Source organism: Miniopterus schreibersii, assembly GCF_964146895.1.
Source record: "Miniopterus schreibersii genome assembly, chromosome: 3".
NCBI classification, from domain to species: Eukaryota; Metazoa; Chordata; class Mammalia; order Chiroptera; family Miniopteridae; genus Miniopterus; species Miniopterus schreibersii.
The window spans coordinates 67,349,514-67,362,003 of NC_138103.1; the positions used below are offsets into that span (position 1 = coordinate 67,349,514).

Below are 12,490 nucleotides of genomic sequence, written 5' to 3' on the forward strand. Positions count from 1 at the left end.
CTCTCAGCTCCATTTCCTCACCTCAGAGAGTCTACTGGGCTGCTCCTGGGCTCCTCTTTACTCTAGAGCTTGGAATCTCTCCCAAGGCAGTAAGTTGGATAATCATAGAGCTCATATCATTTGTTCATTGCCACTTGGGGATCGCTGTCCTTTTTTGACTGATATACAATGTCTTGTAAACCATTGTTTCATATATTTTTCCAGGTTTTAGTTTCATGATAGAGGGTAAATTCAGTTCCTTTATTCTATACTGGCCAAAAGCAGAAGTCCATATTCTTCTTAAAATTTAGACAAAAAATAAGTAGCCTTGAAGTTTTTTATATTTGATACACTTTAAGTTTTTGGTTCTTTAACATTTGATGTTTATTTCTCTAAAAATAAAGGTAGTTGAACTATTTCTTCTTCATTAAAAATATATATGTATACATAATAGTTCTTCAGTATTCATGGGAATTGATTCCAGGACCCCTGGCTTATAACATAATCAGCAGATGCCCAAGTCCCTCCTATAAAATGGAGTAATAGCCCAGCCAGCATGGCTCAGTGGTTGAGTATCAACCCATGAACCATGAGGTCACAATTCAATTCCTGGTGAGGGCACATGCTGGGGTTGTGGGCTTGATCCCCAGTAGGAGGCATGCAGGAGGCAGCCAATTGATGACTCTCACCATTGATGTTTCTCTCTCTCTTCCTCTCCCTTCCTCTTTCACAAATCAATAAAAAAAAATCATTTCTTAATTACTTGCAATACCTAATCCAATGTAAACGCTATGTAAATAGTTGTTATAATGTGTTGTTTAGGGAATAATCACAAGGGAAAAAGTATGTTCATGTTTAGTATAAGACACAACCATTGTAGGCCTAGCTACAAAGTACATGTCAGCAATGGTGTAACTTTTTTCAAATATTTTCAGTTCATTGTTTAGTTGAATCCACAGATACAGAGAGCTGACTATATATAACCTTTTTATCAAATTAAACATTACACATCAGCTTTCATGTGCTTGAAAATACCCCTTTAAACTAAATCAGTATATATTGGAATTGGATTCCTCGTTTAACTGATCAACATCAAAAGTATATAGCATTTGAAAGACAAAAGTGATGGTGGGAAGAGTAGAAGTTGAGATGCAGTTATAACCAGGTTGTGTGGAAGATTAGAAAAATTATTTTAAACATTCATTTTGAATAAATAACAGTAGTAGACTAATGCATTAGTTTGCTAGCTAGGGCTGCTATCATGAAGTACCACAGACTGGATGGCTTAAACAACAGAAATTAATTTTCTCACAGTTCTGAAAGCTGGAAGCCTGAAATCAAGTTGTTGGTAGGGTTGGTTCCCTCTGAGGGCCATGAGGAAAGGATGTGTTCGAGGCCTCTCTCCTTGGCTTATAGATGTTCGTCTTTTCCCGGTGTTTTTACACCATCTTTCGTCTGTGTCTATGTCCAAATTTCTTCCTCTAATAAGGACACCAGTCGTATTGGATTAGGGCCCACCCTAATAACCTCATTTTAACTTGATTACCTTCATAAAGTTGCTGTCTCCAAATACAGTCACATTCTGAGATAAGGGAGTTATTAGGACTTGGACATATGAATTTTGGGGGGTACACAATTCCCCCATAACAATTGTTTTTTCTATAAATGCTCTTTTTAGAAACATTGACAATTTTAAGACTACATGTATGTGGATAAAGATGAAATAAGAACATGGACCTTAGTTTTCTACTTTGTAGGTCAGAGTTCCTGACCTAAGACTAGGGATCTCTATAGGTGCACTTTCATTAAATTATCAGACTGCCCAGCCAGGCGTGGCTCAGTGGTTGAGCATCGACCTAGGATCCAGGCGATCGGGGTTCGATTCCCAGTCAGGGCACATGCCCGGGTTGCGGACTCGATCCCCAGTTGGGGGCGTGCAGGAGGGAGGCAGCCAATCAATGACTCTCTCTTCATTGATGTTTCCGTCCCTCTCTCTCTCCCTTCCTCTCTCTGAAATCAATAAAGATATATTTAAAATAAAAATAAAAATAACTTACCAGACTAAGTCTGTGAATTTTAAGAATTATTGTTCTTGTCCACCTGGCATGGCTCAGCAGTTGAGCATCGATCTATGACCCAAGAAGTGGAGGTACGATTCCTGGTCAGGACACATGCCTGGGTTGAGGGTTTGATCCCCAGTAGGGGGCATGCAGGAGACAGCTGATCAGTGACACTCTCATCATTGATGTTTCTCTCCCTCTCTCCCTCTCTCCCTCTCTGCCTCTCTCCCCCTCTCTCTCCCCCTCTCTCTCTCCTCCCTTCCTCTCTCTGAAATCAATAAAGATATATTTAAAAAAAGAAAGAACAAAAAAGAAAAACTCAGTTTTAAAAAACAAACACAAAACTGTTCTTCAGTAAGTATGTCATTGAAATGATAATAGCAAGCTCTCATTTTTTATGCAATCATCAGTTTTTTCATATAAAATGATTTATCAGAATTGCCAATACAGCAGTTCTAAGCTAACTTTCCACCACTCCCACACATACTTTAGTAAGATGTAATTCTTTAGGTCTTAGATAATCTGGGATTACAGAAGTCAAAGACATTATCTTTAACCTAAACATACTGCTTGATTTTAAAAACAAGATATAGGTACCACATTAAAGGAAAGACTTCTATTCTTTGAGGAAACATTTCTTCATATCAGATTCCTCAACTGTAAAATCAATGTTATATTCTACACATACAGTTATAATTAAAATGAATTATTTATTTAGCACTCTGCTTAACAGCAAAAAATCCCCCACAAATAAAAGCTGGTATTACTAATATAATTAATTTGGGTTATTGCAGGGATAGGGAAAGCAGGAACATGCAAGATCCAAAGATAGAATTTAGCATAATGGATTTGAGTGTTAGTAAGGGAAATTGGTCTGATTGGGAAAGGGGATTTGTATTAGGACAGTGTTTACAAACCATGTCAGATATTCCTTAAGGCGCCTCAAGAATGGACAAAGGAGCATTTGGTTGGGAAGGAAAGGGGGAAGGCCTCTTGTTTAGTCAGAGAGGCTCTTGTTTTCATCAGTTTTTTCATATTATATATTGAGTATTGGGCTAGAAAAAGAAGGTTGAAAATCTCTGTTTGGTGATACAAAGCTATCGAATGGTGAGGGATACGAAAGTGAATCTTCAGTAATCCAAAGTAGATACTAATGAGATGAGTGAAGTGCAAACCTTTCAGTGTTTAAGAGCAGTTGATCAGCCCTAGCCTGTTTGTTCAATGGTCAGAGCGTTGGCCATCAGACTGAAGGGTCCCAGGTTTGATTCTGGCCAAGGGCACATAATTCAGTTGCAGGCTCGATCCCAGCTTTGGTTGGGCATATAGGAGGCAACCAATCTATGTGTCCCTCTCACATCAATGTTTCTCTCCCTTCCACTCTGAAAAGCAATGGAAAAAGTATCCTCGGGTGAGGATTAAAAAAAAAAGAGAGCAGTTCATCAGGGTTGTATTGAGTCAAGGTCAGGATCTTGTGTGATGATGAGTACTGATTTAAAAACAGAGCAGTGTACTATTAATGAATTTCTAGAATTTACCATATATGTAAATGACTGATGAGGCAATGAAGATTTGGGAATCTGATTAATCTTGGGATTTAGGTGTCTGCCGAGGCTTCAATATGGATATTGAAGTCTATAGAAATGATGGACTTGGAAAACACAGTGTCAGTCTGATATTGGTATCAGTTAGCTGGATAGAAATTGAGTAATAGGTGTTAGTAGATAATAGCAGCTTATGGTTTGAAAAAGTTGTTACAGATGAGTAGCAAAATTTTCAAGTGATGAAAAAATGAAATAGCCCAGAGTTAGAAATGGCAGTACAGAATAAAGGTGTTTTCTTTGGTGATTTCTACCGTTCAGTGAAGGGAGGGAATGAGGAGTAGGAGTGGGCTTGTGTCTGTTGGAAAGAAGGCTAAAATGGACGAAATGTTCCTTGTGAAGTCACATTACCCCTGAGGTAGAGAGCAAGTCAAGAAGAGGACAGTTTAGAATGATGATTCTCTCTATAGAAAGAGAGTTTCTCAAAAGATAATAAAATAAAAAGCCATAAAAGTGCTTGATAGAAAGCAAGAAATAAGGTAGGGGGCTGAGGTTTAGAAATTTGCATTAAGAGTGAAATATATAGTGGGGAAGATTAAAGTGTGTTAGGCAGTAGAAAAAGAGTACCTAGAACAAAGAGGTATGCAGAGGAGAACACGAGATCTTGTTCTTTCTAGAATTGCGTTAAGTTAAAAGGAGGTGGTCCAGGCACAGGGTTGAATGAAAATCAGTAATCACATCTGTAAGTCATTATATTTTCCCTGCATATTCAGAAATGGTAAATTTAGGAACTCCCAGAGGCAAGCCAAGGTATCCGCTGAATGGAGTTATCCTCTTTCAGTCCTGCTCAGCCCTTATAGGTCTTTGATGGAATTACGAAATTGCCCCAAGGTAGGTAGGAAGAGGTAGGAAGACTAAAGGGCACAATAATTCATATCTTAATGCCATCTCTTAGGCAAATGAGAATGGATACAGTTTTCATGATAATGTATTATTGCATACATTCTACAGCATATTTATTGAGTGTTTCTTGATAAGCACTGAAATACAAAGAAGAATAAGATCTTGTACTCAGAAAATCCAGAGTGTGTTGACTCAGTTGAATGTAGGAATAAACTGGTTAATTTCTATTTTCTTTCATCCTAATATCCCTAAATATATTTTATTTAGTGGTAGAAGATGATGAAGATGACTTTCCTACAACACGTTCTGATGGAGACTTCTTGCATAATACCAATGGCAATAAGGAAAAGAGTAAGTACATTTTCCTACCTCGGCTGGATAAAATACACTTTCTAAAATTATATAATCACTTACTATACAACAAGAATAATTATCTAAGTGAGTAATTTTTAAAAAGCAGTGGAACTGGTGGAAAGTGAAAGTTTTTCCTGGAAAAAGACATACAGGTAAAATACACATTCTTATATTAAATAATAATGGCCAATAATTATCTAACAAAGACTCATTCTAAATTCCAGACAATGGCCCACTTATTGTGGCAGTATTTGGTAGAATCAGTTTCTAGAACTGAAAAGGTTTCTTAGGGGGGAAGCATTATAATTGAACTTAAATGTTTGTTTAGAGTATGTTTCTCTTTTTTTAATATTCTTTTCTCTCTCCACTGGATAAACTGGTGTTGAAAAGTATATTATCAGTGTTATTAAAGGAAAATTATTGAACTAGCTCCGATTTCAGCACAATTGTTTATAGACCAGGAACAAAGTGGTTTATTTCATAGGCGGATTTATTAATTGTTTCTTTATTTAGAATGGATAACTCATTAGATGGAATTCTGAATTGTTCATTAGAAACCTCTGATTTGTGACAACATGGATCAACCTAAAGGGCATCATGCTAAGAGAAATAAGCTAAAGACAAATACCACATGGCATCACTTACACATGGACTCTTAAAACACCAGAAACCTATGACTAATAGTCAGTGTTCCTGTTTTGACATCTCCTAGGAAAAAGCTAGAGTGGATTCCGAAAATTTTTTAAAGTTACAAATAAGCCTTTGTAGAAAAAAAATAAGTTAATCTAATTGTGCTTATTTTTGCTGAAGTTAAAGACTATGAAGTAAGCTGAGGCTGTGTAACGTTTTCTCTTTTTTTTAATTTTTTTTTTTTTTTTAATCTTCACCTGAGGATATTTTTTCCATTGCTTTCCAGAGAGAGTGGGAGGGAGAGAGAGAGGAGAGAAGAGGAGAATCGATGTGACAGAGACACATCGATTGGCTGCCTCTTGCACTCACCCCAGTTGGGGCCAGGGATCGAGCCTCCAGCCAAGGTACTTGCCCTTGGCTGGAATCAAACCCAGGACCCTTCAGTCCGCTGGCCAACTCTCTAACCACTGAGCCAAACCAGCTAGGGGTTATTTTCAAGTAATTTCTTTTTTAAACTGTTGTATGCATGGAAGTAATTTTCTGTTTCAGAGATTGTATGGGAATATTCCATCTGAATATTGATGCTAAAACGTAATGCTTCTCTCCCCTACCTTTTCCTTCTTTACTTCTTACTTTCATCTTGGCTTTACTTTTTCCTTATAACCTAGCTCTCTCCCAATTTTGCAAAATACTCGCTTATTACAAAGTTGTCGTTATAACTTGAGGCTGAAATGTTGAGCCTTATTGAGTCATCTAGGTTTATATATTTTTATGGAATTAAAGGCTTGTTTTGGGAAGGTTCTTTCAGTTACATTTTAATTTCACAATGAATAGTCTGTTTTAATAGAAAAAATATTCTATTTGGATATTGGAAAAAGTATTGAAAGAAGTTGTAAAACTCACAGATCCACTCTTCCATTCCACATTCACTCAACTACCACATCTACATTCCCCAAAGGAAAATGGAAGCTTATTTTCTGTAGAAATTGAACTGGAGAGTTACAGATTCAGGAATACCTGGCAAAACAAAAGATAGGTTTATCAGCCTATTAATAAAGTGATTAAGTGGAAATTTACATACTGATTATTGAAATCTAAGAGTGTCACTATTCTGCTTATCTCCAAGAATTCTGGTAGCCAGGGACTAAATGAAAGTTTACATACTGAAAGATTCAATCCCCAGCTCTCTTCTCTAACCCTTTTGCCAGATTATCTATCAACCAGACATATATTTTCTGATACAAAATTAAACTCTGGAGACACTGAATGGACATAGAGAAAGACCTCTAAATAGAGGTTTTCCAGGGTCCATCATGAAAAAGCTGTCTCACTACCAGGTCATTCTTTTTCTTTTTTTAAAAAAAATATATCTATTGATTTCAGAGAGAGGAAGGGAGAGTGAGAGAGATAGAAACATCAATGATGAGAGGGTCATTGATCGGCTGCCTCCACACCCCACACTGGGGATCGAGCCTGCAACCAGGGCATGTGCCCTGACCAGGAATCAAACCTCGATCTCCTGGATCATAGGTCAGTGCACAACCACTGAGCCATGCCTGGCTGGGCTACCAGGTCAATCTTCGATGAATTCCACTAGTTAGAAATTCCTACTAGAGCATACAGGATTTATAGTTCCTAACTCTTAAATGTATACAGATAGCCAGATCTCCAGACATTTGAGAAAAGCCCCCAACATCTCTTTTTTTGAAGAGAGACTTGAAACCAAGCAATAGCTGTCAGGGGTGTTGCTGTCATTTAGAGAATGTCTTATACAAGCTGTCTGCATAATTTTTAAAGTCAGGAGTCATGTTTTAAGGACACTTATGGAAGTCACTATTTAAAAAATTCCTTTCTTATAGTGTTAATGGAAATTAACTTTTGTTAATCACCACAGGTAGAAAGTATCTTTCTGTGGTTAACCTCTAGAAGTCAGTTAGAAGTGTTGTATATAATCTGGTAAAGGAAGTAGAACATACAGTCTTTAAATCTGACACCACTGATCATAGTCTGGGATGAGGCTATGTCAGTCATCTTTCAAATACTGATAGGGTCTTAGTACTAGGATCCAGCAAGCACTGGCTGCAAGATAATGGCATCTCCAAATAATTGTAATGAATCTCACCATTAAGGCCATCATTAAGGACTAGGTCTGAATCATATATTGTGGTGGGGAATATTCTGAAGTTTTAAAAATTCAGAATTAGCTAGTAAACAGTGAATATTACAAAAGTAGGATGGGAGTGGGTACTAAAGCAAGAGTAAAACTTCTGGACATTCTTACCTAAGCAGAAGGGGAATTAAAGTAATTTGAAGATTAGACCAGAGGAGAAATTTTTGGATAAGGAAGCACCTTCTTCCTTAGTTAAAGACCTCAAGAGTTCTAGGTCATGGTGGAAGGACTATGTCCTCTATTTTCTGTGAACAAAGTTCTTACCTCTAATATAAGTTTTCTTGTTATATTCTATATCATCTTAATTTATGTGTCTAGAGACAAAGAGGAGATTTTATGAGGATATAAGGGTTCATCCATCAAAAAGATACAACAATTACACACATAGTTCCATGTAACAATAGAGCCCCAAAGTACATGAAGCAAAAACTAGCCAAATTGAAGAGGAAAAAAAAAATTCAGTAGTAATAGTTTGAGCCCTAGCAGGTGTGGCTCAGTGGTTCGAGTGTTGGACTGTGCATTGAATGGTCACAGGTTCAGTTCCTCAAGGGCATGTACCTGGGTTGCAGGTAGTCAGGGCTGGTTGATGTGTCTCTCTCACATTGATGTTTCTCTCTCCCCCCCCCCCCCCCCCGAAAAGCAATGGGAAAAATATCCTTAGGTAAGGATTAACAACAACAACAAAAATTGTAATAGTTTGAGACTTCAATACCCAGCTTTCAATAACAGTCAGAACAAATAGGAAGATACCGAGGAAATAAAATTTTTGAACAGTATAAACAAACAGACCTATTAGACATCTACAGAACATTCCATCCAACAATAGGAGAGTATATATTCTTCTCAGTTGCACATGGAACCTTTAGGATAGACCTAATGCTTGGTCATAAAACAAGGTTTAATTAATTTAAAAGGATTGAAATCATACAAAGTATGTCCTCCAGCCACAATGGACTAAAATTACAAATCCATAACAGAAATTTGAAAATTCACAAATATGTAGAAATTAACAAACTCATAACTAACCAGTGAATCAAAGAAGAAATCACAAAGGAAATTAGAAGATAATATGATGTAGGTGAATGAAAGCAAAAATACACCACACCAAAATTTATAGGCTGCAGCTAAAGCAATACTTAGAGGGAAATTTGTAGCTGGAAAAACCTTTCTTATAAAATAAGAGACTCAATAAACAATATAGAAATTCAATGAAATTATAAGTTGGTTTTTGAAAAGAATAAAACTAATAAACCTTTAGCTAAATTGATAAAAAAAAGGAGGGGGGGAGAAGACTCAAATTACTAAAATCAGAAATGTAAAGGAGAACATTACTACTGACATTACAGAAACACAAAGGGATTATAGGTGAATGCTATGAACAAATATATGCCAACAGTTTTGATAACTTAAGCGAAATGGCCTAAAGTCCTAAAAAGACACAAACTATTGAAACTAACTTAAGACATAGACAATGCAAATAGACCAATAATAAATAGATACATTAGTAATAAACTTTCTACAAAGAAAAGCCCAGGCTCAGATGGCTTCACTGGTGAATTATACCAAGCATTTAAAGAAGACTTAATACCAGTTGTTCACAAATTCTTTCCAAAAATAAAATTAGAAGCCAGTTTTACCTTGATTCCAAAACCAGACAAAGATATCACGAGAAAACTACAGACCAATATCTCTTATGGATATAGATACAAATCCTCAAAATATTGTTAACCAAATCCAGCCACATATAAAAAAAGATTACACACTATGACCAGATGGGATTTATCCCAGAATGCAAGGTTAGTTTACATTAAAAATATTAATTAATGTAGTAATCATATCAATAGAATAAAGCCAAGACCAGTGATCATCTCAGAAGATGCTGAAAATCATTTGACCAAATCTAATACTCTCTCATGATTAAAAAAAAACTAGGAATGGATACCCTGATAAAAAGTATCTATGTAAAACCCACAATTAACTTTACACTTAATGGTGACAGACTGAATGCTTTCCTTCTAAGATCAGGAACAAGATAAGCTGTTCATTTTTTAAAAATTATTTATTGATGATTGATTTTAGAGGGAGGGACATCAGTTTGTTCCACTTATTTATGCATTCATTGGTTGATTCTTGTATGCTCCCTGACTGGGGATTGAACCCAAAACGTTGATATATGGGACAACACTCTACCCAACTGAGCTACCCGACCAGGACAGCATTCTTGCCACTTTTCAACATTGTATTAGAGGTTCTAGCCACAACAGCTGGGCAAGAAAAATAAAGACATCCAGATTTAAAAGGAATAATTAAAACTGTCTCTATTTGAAGATGTAATTAACTTGTATAGAGAAAAATCATAAGGAATCCACTAAAAAAAGTATTAGAGGTAATAAATGATCTCAGCAAGGTTCTAGGGTATAAAATCAATGTAAAAAATCAATTTTTTTTATACACTAACAGTGAACAATGTGAAAATAAAAGTCAGCAACCAATTTCATTTATAATAGCATCAAAAAGAATTAAATACTTAGGAATAAATTTAATGAAAGAAGCACAAACCTTCCACTCTGAAGATAACAAAGCATGAAAAAAACTGAAGACCTAAATAAATGAAAGATGTCCCATGTTCATGGATCAGAAGACTTAATGTTAAGAACTCAGTATTCCCGAAATTGACCTATAGATTTAATGCATCTGTTACCAAAATCCCAAGTAAGTTTTTTGCAGAAATGGACAAGCTGATCCTATAATTCAATACGGAAATGTAGATGACCTGGATTAGCTAAAACAGTCTTGAAAAAGGACAAAGTTAGAAGATTCACACTTCTGATTTCATAACTTAGTACAAAAGCAACAGTAAAGTATGGTACTGGCATAAGAAGAGACATATAGATCAGTGGAATAGACTTGAGAGTCCAGAAATAAACCCTCATATTTACAATAAGTCAGTTTTCCACCAGAATGCCAAGATAATTCAATGAGGAAAAATAGTCTTTTCAAGGGATGTTGAGCAGCTGGATATCCACATGGGGAAAAAATGAAATTGAACCCCTACTGCACACCAGATACAAAAAATAACTCAAAATGAATTAAAGAGGTAAGACTATACAGATCTTAGAATAAATAGAGTAAATTTTAATGACCTTGGTTCAGGCATAGCCTTCTTAGATAAGACAACAAAAGTTAGAAGTGAAAAAGAAAAGTGTAAACTGACCTTTGTCTGTGCTTCAAAAGATACCATCAAAAAGTGAAAAGATAACCTATAAAGTGGGAGAAAACATTTGCCAATTACATGTCTGATACGGATTTGTATCTAAACTATATAAAGAACTCTTACTAACTGATAATAGAACAGTATCAACTTGAAAATGGACAAAAATGAATAGACATTTGTCCAAAGAAGATATACAAATGGCCAATAAGCATGTGAAAAGGTCCTCAACATCATTAGCCGAAGGAAAATATAAGTTAAAGCCACAATGAGTTATCTATCACTTTACACCTACTAGGCTAGCTGCTATCAGAAAGAAATACAATAACGAGTGTTGGTAAGGATGTGGGGAAATTAGAACCCTTATATGCAGCTGCTTTGGAAAACAGTTCAGCAATTCCTCAACAAGTTAAACATATGAGTTACCATTTGACCTAGCATTTTCACTCCTTGGTATATATTCAGGAGAAATGAAAACATACATTCGTATAAAAACTTGTACATGAATGTCCATTGCAGCATTATTCATAACAGTCGGAATGTGGAAATAACCCAAATTGTTCATCTACTAATGAATGAAAATGTGATATAACCATGCAGTGGAACATTTTTAAGCTATATATAAGAATAATATACTGATACCTTCTGTAACATGGATGAACCTTGAAAATGTGCTAAATGGAAGAAGCCAGTTACAAAAGACTAACAGTCCACTTATATGAAATACTCAGAGGCAAATCATAGAGGCAGAAAGTAAATTAGTCGTTGTCTAAGGCTTGGGGCAGGTGGTGGTGGGGTTGGGGAAAACGGAAAGTGATTGCTAATGTGTATGGGACTTTAAGTGATGGCTCATAAAAATGACCTAAAGTTGATTCTAATGATGCTTGTACAACCTTATGAATATACTAAAACTCATTTAATTATACTTGTTAAATTTTATGATATGTGAATTATATCTCAATAAAACTTACTTTTAAAAAGACTAAAAAATATGATTAGATTTTTGGCTTCTAGTTTAAGTCAATCTAAAGTAAAAAATTTTCAATTTTTAAATTCTCATGTCTTATGATTAAATTGTATTAAATATTGAAGATGGTCATTTGATTTCTGCTACATTTTCCAGTTGCTCCTGTTTAACTATATTTCTAACCATGTTTTCTGACCAGTTTTCTAACTTAAATCTATTCCTGTTTTGTAAGTAATATACACGAATATTTTTGTCGTGTCATCTATATAGAATAATGATGGTAAATATCAACTAATTAAATCAAGGTATATTTACTCTTTTTTTTTAATTGAATTTATTGGGGTGAGATTAATTTCATAGAGTTGATGAAACTCACTGAGGAAATTCGAGTGTTACTGGAGCATGCATTACTTGGAAGCATGAGCACTGTGTGTCCCTTTCCCCTGTTTAGTTTGTGTGCACAGGTTTCTAGACTGTCTAAGCAAAGAATTAAGACTGCAGATTACTTTTCATTCCCTTTTTGGATCATAGATTTTTTTCATGTGAGATTATTTTAAATATAGTTTTTAGCCAGCTGTAACTTATTTTGTTAGAATAATCATATTTATAATAGCCAGTAATCCCAAACCAACTGATTGTTGACCCTAGTATAATTGATATCAGAGTCATAGTAGTTAG

The 12,490-nt window shown here is 35.5% G+C and overlaps 1 protein-coding gene across 2 annotated transcripts in view; it reads left to right on the forward strand.

The window, feature by feature from the left end:
- CERT1 (ceramide transporter 1) overlaps positions 1–12,490 on the forward strand; it is a 91,247-nt gene that overhangs the window by 46,437 nt on the left and 32,320 nt on the right. For both annotated transcript variants that reach the window (XM_081131803.1, XM_081131804.1), the window contains exon 6: positions 4,748–4,831. In XM_081131803.1, the coding sequence (XP_080987929.1) occupies positions 4,748–4,831 (84 nt within the window). The remainder of the gene's footprint in view (positions 1–4,747; positions 4,832–12,490) is intronic.